General features: G+C 36.1%; 1 protein-coding gene across 1 annotated transcript in view; it reads left to right on the top strand.

Annotated features, from left to right (window-relative positions):
* Col19a1 (collagen type XIX alpha 1 chain) overlaps positions 1–14,172 on the top strand; it is a 312,219-nt gene extending 298,047 nt beyond the window's left edge. Inside the window, exons 48-50 of the mRNA XM_027928313.2 lie at positions 6,812–6,940; positions 13,872–13,940; positions 14,045–14,172. Coding sequence (XP_027784114.2) covers positions 6,812–6,940; positions 13,872–13,940; positions 14,045–14,172 — 326 coding nt within the window. The remainder of the gene's footprint in view (positions 1–6,811; positions 6,941–13,871; positions 13,941–14,044) is intronic.
* The last annotated feature ends 698 nt before the right edge of the window (positions 14,173–14,870 follow it).

Genomic DNA, 14,870 nt, shown 5'->3' with positions numbered 1-14,870 from the left:
TGAATTGTAACTCCTCTAAGTCTGTATCTTTCCCGAGTTCATGTCCCTTCTTCTGAGTTACACCCTACCTGGAAGCTTACAGGTACTGAGTCTTTCCTGGCTTTGTCCTCATTCTTCCTACTGCCTCTCAGACTGTTCCAACCTGCTAGGTACAGGTGAGTAGCTAAATAGCCTCCCCTGCCCCAAGAGCCAGTGCTCCATCAGAAGCCACAGATGTCTCAGCCTCATGACAATATTCTAAAGAGACTCTAAAGGAAATGTTTTTCTGTTGAAACTCCTAGATCTGAGGCTCTTATATGATATTCCTCTTTTTATCTCTTGACATCAGTTCAGCAAAATGGTCTTCTCCCAAACAAAATTATATCTGAAACCCAGAATTTAGTTATTTAGCACTTAAGTTAATTTGTCCCCAAATCATTTCAATTCAGCCCATTTGATTTTCCACTTAAAAGTCACCTTTTCCATGGCTTCTGAACACCATTTACAAAAAAAGAAACAAGAAAAATCTCCATTTTCACAAATCAGTGCTCGAAGGTCACAGTCCCCTTTTTTCAGAAAGCTTTTTCTTTAAAAGCAAAGATTAATTTTCACATATTAAAACAGTTACAGTTAAGTAGCACACTAAAGTGCTACCATTCAGTAGTGCCCATCCGCCTCCCTTTCTCTTAGCAATTTCACAAGAGACAGCGTGAATGACAGCTCATACTTAGCTCTGTCTATGCATCCCTGCAATCCACAGCCTTGGAAGCAATTATCTCTGGTCAGCAGGTCACAGACTGATAGCAGGGCCTAAGGGAGTCCTCAGAAGCTCCTGCTGTCTCACTTTATTATCCCAGGTGCCCAGATGGGAACCTCTATAGAGACCCTATCTATGCCAGGACCCAGACATGGGCCTTCTCAACTCCCTTTCACCCCTTAGATTCAACACAGATCTCACAACTAGGGCTATTTTCCAGGCCACCAAATCCTCTTTCAGCATCCTGATGTCTCTTCCCAAACCTAACCATGGAGGGAGGTGTCTTTCCACCAGGCCCAAGGCTAGGTTCCAGTTGGATAATGCCACAAGTACGTCTACTTGAAAGTTAGATTAAATTCCCAATTTGACTGGCCAAGAAGTCAAGGCCTTTTCCAAACAAGGCAACCCCACAGGGCAGGAAAAGATGCCACCCATGTATCAGCATTTTTGGCTTTATGAGGACTTTGCAGCTACCAATGAATCTGCCCACACGAATTATAGTCTTAACAGATCTGAGTAGTATAATTCTTGATATGGTACCACCCCATTCTACTTGGGAATTTACATCAACATGCATAATAATTTACAAACCTATGCAAGAGTGTGTATAAACATCTGGCTCTTCATTCTTTAGACATAACAAGACTAACTAATCATTCAAGACTAACAAAGTCACAACCACAACTGGGAGAAAGAAAGGTTAGGGCTGTGTCCTTGTACAATAATTTGTTTCCAGATTTCCGGCATTTGGGAAATCCCTTATGTTTTCTCTATTTTTCATACATATATTTCACATTCATATGAATGTGTATGGATATATATCATCCTGTTCTATTTCAGGGTTGTAACATCTGTCCTCTGTATATACATATTTGTATATATACATATCAGAGATACATAGTTTTAAAAAATATTTTCCACAACATAGTGTGTTTTTTCCAACTTGTTGAGGGACTCTGGCATTCAATTGATAGAATCTCCTCAATGACCAATAATGTCTGTTCATACCTAAGAGTGGGTTCTAAAAATTTGATTGAGGGGCTGGGATTGTGGCTCCGTGGTAGAGCGCTCACCTAGCACATGCAAGGCCCTGGGTTTGATCCTCAGCACCACATAAAAATAAAGATATTGTGTCCAACTACAACTAAAAAATAAATATTTTTTAAAAATTGATTGAAGTTGTGATTGAACAGAAGGTCTTCACTTTAAAGTAGCTAGCTGGGCTTTTAAGTTAGAGGGCCTCAATTTCATTATCTATGTCTCTCAGAGGTCAGATTCCTCAGTGGAGACATTTCCATTTCCAGCCTGGTTACCAATTCTGCAGGAAGCATATAAATGTACACTTATTTCCCTTTTTTTGATATTGAATCCAGAGTCTCAGCAGCATCTGGGGTCCCAATGCAGAGATGGTCTATTTGCGCTTTTCAAATAAATGTTCAGGCTTTAGCTGGGGCTAGGGAGGGACAACTGCCCAACTATATAGAGTAGAAAATGGAGTTTAAGGACTTACGATGCAAACTTTCAACCAATTCTCCCTTAACCTCAATTTCTGAGGAACTTATACTACCAATTCCTGGGATTCTGTGACTTTAATCAGGTTGTTTCCCAACTTTCAGTATAGAGGTTCAGTTCAAGTCTAAGCTACACATCCCGCAGCCATCAGATTCTCAAGTCCCAAAATTTTGTTGCTATTGTCTCCTTTTATATTCTCCCCATTCTTGTATTATGCCTCTAAAAGTTCTTAATATTGTTTTTCAGGTATTTAGGAGGTAAAAAAATCATGTGTTCAATCCATCATCTATACCCATAACAACGTTTCAAAGCAACATGCTTACAAAGGAGCAAAGTAGTATACCAAAAATAAATGTAGTAGTAACCTTTGGAGACGATGAACCACAAAATAAATGTGAATCCACATGATACTATTGAATTAACAGCTTAAATGAAACTAAAAAGTTAGATATCATAGCAAATTACTCTTCTGATACTTCTTCCCCTTAGAAGAAAATTATATATAATTTTGGTTTCCACATTTAAGAGACATATGGGAAAACTCTGGAATAATGGAACCAAAAACTGATTTACCAAATTATTAAGCATATGAATAAAAGTTATTTAACCTTAAGACTAAGAAGTAACAACATTATCAAGTGTATGACTGATTTCCCAAGGTAAATATTCATTAACTACTATTTGCATAAAGGAGTAACAGAAGAAAATAAGATGATGTTATACTAAGAAAATGGGCAATTAAACATTGGGCATTAGGAGAAAAAGATGATTTTCAAAGAGTCAAATTCCCTCTGTGAAACAGAGAAGAGATGTGGACCAGAAGATATCTGAATGTCTCTTCCTACTCTGAATAATGTAATTTATCATCACATTGATGTCTTTTTCCAAGGAAGTCTGTTTGTTAGACTATTGTGGTTCTACCTTGACAGATGGCATGTGTGTTTGGTTTATGTACACCTCTAATCTAAACTCTTTAATTTCCTGCCTCATTAGAAAGCATAGCCAAAAACAGTTTAATTGACTGAAGATCCCTGAAAACAGAGGAAAGGCAATTAAGATAACAGGATTTTACAATTCATTTCGATGCTCAGAAACATATTATTTTAAATTATAGAGCATTAGGGTAGGGTTCAGAAGAGGCAATTAGCCTTATGCTAAATGACTATTTCTGAATGTATCTTAAAGCTAGATAATTTACAGCTAGATTTAAATTGTTTTTCTAAAAATATTAAAAAACCACCCAAAGCAAAATACTTGTAAATTCAATTCATACATTAAGGAGGAAAAATGAGTACTGTGAATATTTATATTTAGACATTGAAGGCATTCAAACACACTTAAATTATATATTTGACTATATTTGAAGTGCAAAACAATACTACACATTTCAGTGTATGAACATCGAATTTGGTGCTTCAAAAAGCAGTTTATAATATGATTAATTTACATTCAACATGATTTGCAAAACTAATTGCATGTTAATTACATGTTTGTTTCATCTGTTATTGGAATTAAATATATTAACATCAACAAAACATCCCAGGGAGAGACTCAGGTGATAAACATTTTATTATAAGGAAGATAATTTAATGTCACTCCTTGGGATGAGCACTATCAGATCCACATTGTCTCACAGTCATCATTAAATCTATGTTTCCATTTTGCTTCCTTTCTGACTTGGGATGTAAGTGTAGTTACTCTCTGATCATACAGCTAATGTTTAACATATGTTGGGATTTCCCCCTTAATTCTCTACGAAATTTTTTTGTACTTTCTTAAGTAGTGTAAGGGCCTACATTGTTTCTAATATTTTATTGATAGCCCATAGTAAAACAAGTTTCACTCCAAAGCAATTTATCAGATTTGTAAAACATACATATTTGCTTAAGTGAAGCATAACTTTGCAGTTCAGCTTTGTAAATGAACTAAACTGAGTGAGAAGATTGAAGGGAATTGAAGTAATTTCTTACAAGGTCTGCATGATCTGGCCTATGTGTTTTCTACCCAGCAGTTCCTAGTGTGTTACCATCATTTGGTCTTTATTTAGAAGGAAAAAAAACCCACTAACTTCATCTGTAAGAAACGCTTCTGGAAGATTTATCTGAAGGAAACCCAGGCTGATTATTTTACATAGATTTCTTATGATATTCCATGTATTCTTGAAAAATTGTATTTATATCTTACAAATGAAATCATTTGAATTACTAAGAGATTTTGCTTTTTGAAGATTCTATGTGAAAATAAACATCATTAATATTTATCAGGACAAGGCTATGCCTTCCTCCAGTTTTCTGTTTTAAACCTAATTATCTATAAATTAGCCTGGATATACATACATGTGTGTATCCAAGCTTATATTTATGCATATATTTGATAATATACAAATAAACAAGTTTAAATAAAGAACCCAGTGATAGATTATATTTATTATAGATCTTGATTGAATTAATGACACTATCAAAATTAATTCCAGATAGTTGGAAAATATTGAATATGCTTATGAGGTAAAATTTAACTCAATAATAGTCTATATGGGATTAATAACCAAGAATTCAGTAGTGATAAGTGAAATTCTGAAGTGACTATTCAAAAAAGTAATTGAATAAAAATATCTTGTAATTATATAACAGATTCCTAATCTGTTCTATCAGACTATTTCTAACCTGTTAATTATCAGCAAATACTCTTCAGAGTATATTAAGCTTATAAAAACAGACAATAGTTCTTATTTAAATGATCATCTTTCCCTTATTCCACAACAAGAGCAATTAAAGCAGAAAGTATAAAATCTGTCATGCGAAGTCCTGCTTAGAAAGAATATTTAGCAAATTTAACTAATATATCTTTAGAAATTTATTTTAAATTGAAAATTCTTACATTTTCCTATATATGTTCCTTAGACTTTATTTTCCATATCCTTTAAATTTCATGAATATACCAACTTCTTATGCTTTCATCTAAAGAACCCAGTGATTAATTGTATCACATATGCTTTCATCTAAAGCCCTCTGACTAATAAGTATTAATAGTTGCCCCCCAAGATGCCCATGGTAAAGGTGCTTTCACCAGCAGTGGCTGAGCTGCATTGAGGAGCTTTGAGTGCTTTCTTTCTGCCTGAATCCTTTCTCCAGGATCTAGAAGAACAAAGTTAGGCACCAGGCAGTTTGGAGAATAAAGGACAAGGACAATGAGAAATCATTTTTGCTTGCTTAGAAAGTATTTTACTCACAGAAGGTTTTTGCATATCTAGTTAACATTTTTAAGTGTTCTGAATAATGTCAATTCCCCATAATTTGTGTGTTCTTAGCTTCAGTGTTTTCAGGTTCACCGAAATTTACAGAAGGATTTTGTTGTTTTCACTGTGCCTACAGCTAGAATTGAGAGAATGCTCTTCTGTACCAATGCTGATTTTTTTCCCCCTTTGGCCAAATTAGAAATTCTACTAAAACCCTGATTGAATTTCTAGTTAGTGAGCCCTTATTCAAACAGAAGTGAATAAGAAGATATCTTAAATACTCTTATTAAGAAATAAATTAGTTTTTGACAATTTATAATATTTGTCCACTATAAAGCATAGTGACATAAGTGAGTGTGGAGCTAATGGCAATATTTTCAATAAACAAATCTTTATTATTAATGCAATTTTGTTCAAGGATAATAATGGTCATATACTATATGAGTTGCCTGTTGCTACAGAAGAAAACACCTACAAATGTCAGTGGCTTACAATAATAAGCATTCATTAGGTTGTATTTTCTATGGGTCAGGGACTTGACGTGTTACTTAGTTGTATGGTTCTGGCTTCAAATCTATAATTAAGTTGCAATCATGATGTCATTCAGGGCTGCAGTCATTTAAAGGCTTGATTGGGGATGATCTGCCTCCAAATTTATACACGATTGTTGGCAGGTGACATCAATTCCCCTCTATGTGGGACTTCTTACTACGTGGCAGCTGTCTTCCTTGGCAACTAGGAAGCCATGCTATTTCTCTAGTTGCACATTATTAGTTCTTTTTTTTTTTCCTATTCATAAGAAAACTCAGAGGCTTGGGATATAGCTCAGTTGTTAGAATACTTGCCTCACATGCACAGGGCCCTGGGTTCAATCCCCAGCACCATTACCAAAAAAAAAAAAAAAAAAACAGAGGTCATAAGAAAATTCAACCCTCACTCCCAACTTTGGGAGTGTCGAAGAATTTGTGAAGATATTTTAAAATCACCACACATTTACAACATTTTTTGCAAAGTGCTTTAAAGTTATTAAAACCATAATGTGGATCTAAATTCTCTCCATAAGTCATAACCAGAAGTTAATTAACTTTCAGACTAATGTTCTAACCACTAGCCTACTTCATCTCAGGAGCCCTGAAAATTCAGAGCCTCTGAGTGACACAACTGTTCTATATTTAAACAACCTTATGTAATTAATTTTATGTCTCAAATACAGTTAGCAGTCAGAAATCAGATGTGCTTCAATTTGAATTTTAAATTTTATATGAATCTTTTGAAAATTTTTGACAAAAATATTTATTACATATTATTTTTTTCTTTCACAAATGAAGAGAGGATGGCTGTGTTTCTATCCCAACTCAAGCTGCCAGCAGCAATGTTGGCTGCTCAAGCTCATGGGAGGCCTGGACCACCAGGAAAGGATGGGTTACCTGGGCCACCAGGAGACCCTGGACCCCAAGGTAAGTCTTCAAGTGTAATATTTGTTTACCAATTTTTAACCCCCAGTGTTTACAACATGCTAATTACAGTTAATATATATTTATTTTATATAGAGAAAACAGCTATATATTTTATATAGAGAAAATAGCTTGTTAATATTTGACTTTCTAGAAGTCAAATATTTGAAGAAATTAAATTTCTTCAAATTTAATTATCTACTATTATAAATGCATTTTAATATTTAGTACGACAATAACAGCAATGTACATTTTCATATCATTAGCAACAAATCTTATGTTTAGACATCCTTTAAGCTCTAAGTTAGACAAGACTCATCTTAGAATCGTAAGGAAACTAAGCGGTGTCTTAGAAGATTCTACTACAAATAGTCTCCTGGGTCCAAAGTATGTTGGGGAAAAATTTTAGAATCCTTCTGCTTTAATAGAGCTTGTAGATAGAAACTCTTAGCAAAACAAAATAATAAATTGTTCCATTGACAACAACTTGATAAGAGACATGATCTTAAGTTTGTCTTGACTAAATTATTCTGATAAGGTTATGTTGTAGAATATGGTCAGCAATCAGCAAAGTGGTCAAATAGACTTGGGCTTATAAGAGTCATAAATTTGTATAAGGAAATGCCAAATTCAGTAAGTATATACCACAAAAGGCAAGACCAGAGAACCTGAGGAGACAACTAGTTCTCCCACAAAGTTATTCTTAGGAATTCTGGGGGCAGTTCACCCTGGCCAGTTTGAATTAAATTCTCCAGAATCCATTTTCAGGCACCATCTACTCAAAATTATCCCCAACAGTTTCCACTTAGTGACACATCACATTCCCCATTCCAGTTATATACAGAGATGAGTAGACACAGAGAAAAGCAGACACCAGTGAACTGGTTTCCAGATTTAGCAGAACTATCTTGCCAACCTTAAGCACAGATATACCCCAGCAGCCCTGCCTACCAAAAACGAAAGACCCCAGACACCAGGGAACCAGTTCTGAGACTCTGGGTGAAGTCCTGAAACCATTCCCAATCCTAGAGAGTGCTCTGTAAGCCAAATGGAGGGGAAGAGAGTTTTCAGTGGTACATCCCTAGGTGACTCTAGATTTTGTCCCTTGATTTACCAGAGACAACTCCTCTCTTCCACAGCAAGTAGCATTTGGAGGCTACTATGGGCAACAGAACCGGAAAGCCAGAGGACAGCCCCCAAGGCAAGAGGCCATGGCAGCTGGGGAGACTTAACCCAGGAGATATTCCCTCCGAGGTCGACTGGAGCCCCTACTCCTGGCTGGCTGCCAGTGGAAAGGCTAGGTTTACTTACCCCAGAATGGAAGCCCCTTAGTCATCTAGGAGCAAGGCAGTGGTAGAGAAATCACTTGTACTAAGTAGAGCTAGCTGATTAGAAGATGGAGGGCCATCTTGCCCTGAAGCTTATTTAGGGGCAGTTATAGAAGATGGTTTATCACAGACTGGTGGGCACCTTCTCACAGGTAGAGGTTTGTGACCGAGTGACACCCATCTGGTCGTAACTGCCTCCTCACCAGATGCTTTTCAGTTCTGCAAAGATCATTATTTCCTCTGGCTATTCTTGTCACTGATTAGTTTGCTCATGTGCAGCTCCCAACCTATTACACAAGGGATGAACTAGAGTGGTTGACCCAGGCCCTTTTGCTAATCACCAGACTCCTAATGAAAGAAAACAAACTTCATCTGATTATTTTGTCAGGTGAGCTTAACAGGGAGTTGGATATTCGATCTGGCCTCAAGGCTCAGCTTCATGATCACTCTAGTTTTCTTAAACTACACACATACCCTACCTTTCTCTTAGATCATAGGAATGTTTTACAGATTGTTAAAGGAAAGAGGAATGTGTGAAATCAGAGGTAATCTCTATGTGTCTACCATTGGTGGGTGGGTGGTTATTATCTTTCACCTATTGGGTCTGTTTTGAAGTCAGAATATAAGAGAACTGGAGTGAAGATCTTGAAAGCCCACCTGAAGATACCTCAGATCACATGAAGGATAAGCAGTGTCAATAACAATAGAAGAAAAACTTTGGACAGATCCTTCAGACATTGGTGATCTCAGAGAACAGGAACAATGGAAAATTGGCTGACCAGAGAAAACCTCTTTGGAACTGGAGTCACCTGTTCTACACAACCATGGCTTCTGGAACCCTCCTAGGTGTTGGAAAAGTCCATCAGTCACAGGCAATTCCAAATCAGCAGTATTAGTGACATTTATGGAAACAAGACTTCTGCTCATTATTCCACTTGCCCTCCCTTTTGCAAGGGACGTCTATGCCATTCTGTCTAGGAGACATCATAAAGTACTTGAACTTTTCATAGGACTTTGCAAGCAATTCTTGAATTTGAAAGATTTTGCCACATGATTTCCAATTTTTTTAAAACCAAGGTTTACTAAAATTGACCAAACATTTGTCCTAAATGGGTTTCTGGCAACAGACACATAAATGTCTTAGTTGCCTCCTCAACCTTTTCATCATTTGTTAAATTTGCAGCAAAGCAGCAGGAAAAAAAAAATCTTGTAAAGAAAAATGAGATTCATTTTTATAGAAGTTTGCCTATAATTAGTGCTGTACTGATAATCCTATCTAAAGGCACAGAGAAATCTACTGGGGGAAAAAAATGAAAAAGAAGAAGAAAAGAAAACAAGGTTTATTGCTGCTTGATTTCTGGTACCTCTACAGGAGGGCATAAGGAATTGAAGAGTTTTTCTTTGGTGGATAAATAAATATGAAGTGCTCAGAAGATGAAACCATGCTATGACTTCAAAGTTTTGCTGTGAGATTTAAAAATTTTCTTGAAAAGGAAGTAACAAAATGCATATGAAATATCTTCGTTAGTGACCATGAGAACGTCAAATGCTATTGTCTGAAATGGTCCTCTTCATCCCTGATACAGTAAAGTGGAGTTTGAGGAAGGGTCACACAGCAGAGAAAGGGAAAGGAAGTGGGGCTTCTATATGTGGTGCAGTGTGTTCTGCCCATGTGTGAGTTCTATTAATGGTGGCTTTTGTGAATTTTCTAAACGACATATGGTTCTTTCAGTGTTTGTAAGGAAAGAAAACCATCATTTAAAATTAAGTGGTTTGTTTTGAAACATGTACAATGGAGTCCTTTATTTGCTCCTTATGGATAGGGAAAGGCAAACACATAAAGGGGCCTCATAAAGTTTCCTGTGCTTATTCTAAGAAGCAGAAGACTGTAGAAAGCAATGAGAAAATTGATGTGTGACAAATAGAAGTACACAATCCAGGTTGAAAAAGGGAGGTACTGTTCCTACTGAGACTCTGATAATGAAAGCCTGTGGGTCCCCTTTCAGCACCTTGATCTTCTTAAGGAATGAAGAGCATTAAGATTCCAAGTTGGGTCACCTTTTTGCATTTTTTTCTATACTCTCAAAGGGGTGATTGTTGCTGTCTCTTTCAATTCAAAAGCATTTGCAGAGTGTTTTATTTTAGCCATTCTGTTGGGGTCTGAATATTGCCTTCTCACTGTGCCTTGAGAGGAGAACTTGCCCTGGAGTTCGCCCCTTAGGTGGGCAGCACCCAGCCTGATGGCTCGTGCTCCAACAGGTGAGTGAGAATGTGCTACATTAGAATCAAAGAGGTCCTGAGAAGCAAGATCCAGGCAGGTTCTCTCTAAAAAAAAGGAGAGGCAAATTCTCCTAACACTTAATTTCTTGGATGAGTTTTTTGAGAAATAATTTTACTTAAACTCATTTCAAAACACGACTGCTCCACTGATTCTCTGCCACTATGAAAACACTGAGGAATAAATACACATTTGAAAGTCTTATTTCTTTCACCTCACACGTAGGTTAGTAGGAGGGAGAAAAAGACTCATCCATATGCCCTCCATCAGTTTTAAAAAAGGTATTATGGGAGTAGTTGTTTTTATTTTTTAACTTTTAGAAGTTAGCTATTATTGGCTTATAAGTGAAGAGAAACCTGGTTTTTGTAATCTGGTGGCCCATAGGATAGTTTATGTAACTGGTATAGATTTGACCTTTCAAATATGTTAGCAGCAGGACCTTTTGTGAGTGTGGGCACAATGATTGAGGGGTACTGCCACCAATTAGTAGACCAGAACCAGAGAAGCTTAACAACTTGTAAGACATGAGGCAGTCCCCCCCACATGAAGAATTATTCTTCCAAAATGCCAATGGTACCCTTTTTCTGGCCTCCTTTGTCCAATATTCATATAGATGCGTACATATATATATGTATGTATGTGTGTATATATATATATATATATATATATATATAAATTTAAAAGTAAATCTCTGGAGTTAAAACTAAAATCTCCCTACTGGTAATAAATACAGTCTACCTCCTGAAAATTTACAACAAGCACCATGTTTCACCAATGACCAGTACCTCTACATCCTTTAGGACAGTGCTTTTCTGTTTCTGCCTTCCTATATAAGCTGCAGTGATGTCAAATTATCACACTGTGTACTTGTGATCTATGGAAATATAGGTCTGCTTGGAGATAGACCAGCCTCTTCCAAATTTAAAGAGAGGCCTACTCTAAAGAAGTAAAAAGCTAAATCCTAGAAAAGGAGAAAATGTAATGACTTTATTAGCACTTCTATCTGACAGTTGGTTATGAAGCAATTATAAAATAAGATCCTATGGCTTTATAGCAGTTTGGGACCTTATTAGGAAATTCAAGAGTAGAAAACACTCTGTGCAATTCAGTGGCTTTATCTGTTACTAACAGGTAGTTATTAACCTAATGAACTGAGAAATTTGTACAAAGAAATTGTTACATTTGACAGGAGGAGGGTAAACATGTCCTTATTATACAAATATACAAATTATCATTTTGACGCCATATGCCCCGTAATCCATGTGGAATAATGTATTTTTTGCATTATATTAAAATCTGAAAATTGAATTTAAACTATGCAAAAACAAATAGGCAGGGTTTTTTTTTGTATTTACGGAGATATTTTTCACTTCAAATTAGGTCACAGTCTTGTTAATCCTCTTATTAATCAAAAATTCATATGTCTTTTCTTATTTTTCTTTCTTCCTCTTTTTTAGCCTATTAAGTATTTTCTGAGCTAGCTTGAGGGTCAACTTGACAATTTTTATGTGATAGTGAGGCCTATTAAATAAACCTCAGATAATAAATGTTATTTTACTCCAGAAATGTTTAAATAATGGATTTGGAATGGTGATTTCAAGTGGCCCTAAGTACATTCTTCCTTGTGGTTCACATAAGTTAAATGAAAGCCACTTAAAGAAATCCTGTAACTATTTTAAATTTGAAAATTTGAATATGTATCAACTTAGGACATTTTGCCCCATGTTCAAGCCACTGTTCTTTCTAGGATCTAGGATTTTATTGAACATCTTTAACATAGTTTTCAGATATGAATTTGTGAAATATCCTGATCTATGTATTCCCAATATATTTCCTTATCATATATCTGTTATTCTGTTATGTTCATGTTTGTGTTCGGGTCACACCTGTAAAGCAAAAATATAACTGTGTGGTGATACATTGCTATTGTGACTTAGATAATGTGTACACTGTATGGTCAAGTCAGAATTGACAATGACAACCCAAAAACTGATGTCTAACTCTCAACAGCCATGGGGGAAAAAACATCACATGTGCTATTCATAGGGAGATTAAATTTTCTCCTCCTGACATGTTCTGTTGTAATGACAAACTTTTATGACAAAACACAGCCAAGTTAGGGCCTACTGTTTCCTACTGAGATGCTGTCCTACTTAGATCCTTCCTGTGTTTCTGCATGGTTCTGTGTGATTGTCGTGTTCATTTGAGACTAGGAACAATGTTTAAGCTATTGTATAAACATGAAAAAAATCAGAAATAAAAACTATTTACCATGACTGTGAAACTCTTACAGCTCAGAACCTTTTCTTCAAATTATTATGTGAATGCCAATATATAAAAAATATAAACATATTTGGGGGCTTTTTTTAAAGCACAGGTAAGGACTCCTAGGGTACAAATTGCCTTGAAATGTCTAGCTCAGGCAACAAGAAGTATATTCTAGAACCAGAATGATTTTATCTTAACATGTACACAGGTCTTAGACCAAATTCATTTTTGTTAAGTGTGTGTGTGTGTGTGTGTGTGTGTGTGTGTGTGTGTGTTGGGGACAGATAGAGCCCAAGGCCTTGCACATGCTAGACAAGTGCTCTACTACTGAGCTACACCCCCAGCCTTGCTACAGTATCTTAAGATGATGAAGTATGCTTGGGAGGATCCCCCAATCTCCCCTTGTTCTCTAGCATTGGTGAAGTTCCTGGTCCTTTGGATTTATAAACTGCCATGTTAAAACACGGAATTGCTGTTCTAGTTTTATTGTAAAAGATACTGTGTTGTTATAGTCAGCAATTTGAACAAAGACCTGACTCAAGATGAGCTGACTCACATGTACTCTTGCTGTCATTTATTGAAATCCTGAGCTGTTTGTTCCTTTCATTTCCTTTATTTGATAGGATAAGGTTCAGAACCTTGTAATATCTTGTCCTAATATTAAGCAGAACTTTTTCAGTGTTCTTCTTTTATTTAGCCTATACCTAGCCTCCAGTCAGAATTTCTATTGAAGAGGACTCATACACCTGTCATTGTCATTTGAAAAAGATACAAATGATCAATTTGAGTTCAGTATCAATTTCATTGGCAAAAAATCTATCAAGAATTTGACTACTTGGACATTTTGTATTAGTTATGTATTTTTAAGATCCTCATTGTCTTATCACACTAATCTGATATTTAACTAAATATGTGCTTAATGCAGAACAGATGGCTAATATATGATTTATGTTAAGTAAAAAAATCACATAAACATCATGACTCTGAAAATGGTTCTTGTATGGGTTATGTTGCCATAGAACACTCTTACTTTTTCCAACTCTTTTTATCTCTCCCTTAGGCTACCGAGGACAAAAGGGAGAAAGAGGTGAACCTGGAATTGGATTGCCAGGTATTCCTGGGACTTCAGGTAATAGTGATGCTATCTCCCTAACACATGATCCATGTTGTCTGTAGGAAAAGAGAATGGATAGTATGTGCTCTGCATTCTAATGGGATCCTTTTTTTCATTAGCTATGGGTTTGCCAGGCTCACCAGGTACTCCAGGGCCCCAGGGCCCCCCAGGACCCAGTGGAAGATGTAACCCAGAAGATTGCCTCCATCCTGTGTCTCATGCCCATCAGCGGGCAGGTGGGAAATGAGCACACCTGAGGAAGACTTGGTTCCTAAGGATACCTTCCGCCCTTGGAGCTATCTTATTTCTGTCAAACTCTCACAGTTTGTGGGCTGCTTTTTTTTTCTTTTTAGAATTTTTCTGTAAGTCAGACATTAAATGCAAAAGTTTGAATCCTGTCCCTACAATAATTGCAAATTAGTATTTCAGATTTTCCCCAAATTCATTCCATATGTTTTGCCTCATCATTACTATGCTTTGTATTCAGTTTTATATGAAACATGCAAGCAAATCTTATTGTTAGTACATCAAAAAAAAATCATATGATTTGGTAGACGGATGATGATGTACATTTTGTAGACTTGTCAACATGTAATTGACCTCTGATTTCTGAATTCTAAAGTTTCAGACTTGAAGTTTTCTTAGCAATGGAATTTAGTGTCATTGCTAAAAATTTTGTTCACTTTCTTGTGTATTGCTCCTATTAACCTTTTTTTATTACTTTTACAAGAATTCTTATGCCATCCTACATCCATCCTACTTTTGCAGAAAAATATTTAGGCAATAAGAGCTTCACTTTATAACTATGCTTTGGAAAAATTACAGGAGACTGTTTTAATCAGGGAGCCCCAAAACTCACCATCACCAACAGCTAAAGTAATTTTTTTGATTCTTTATATAATGAATTTTATTCAAAGCAATCACTGCTGGCATGAATACATACTG

Source organism: Marmota flaviventris, chromosome 6, assembly GCF_047511675.1.
Source record: "Marmota flaviventris isolate mMarFla1 chromosome 6, mMarFla1.hap1, whole genome shotgun sequence".
In the NCBI taxonomy this organism is placed as follows: Eukaryota; Metazoa; Chordata; class Mammalia; order Rodentia; family Sciuridae; genus Marmota; species Marmota flaviventris.
Note: the sequence above shows the minus strand (reverse complement) of the source record. Positions and strands in the feature narration are given on the sequence as shown.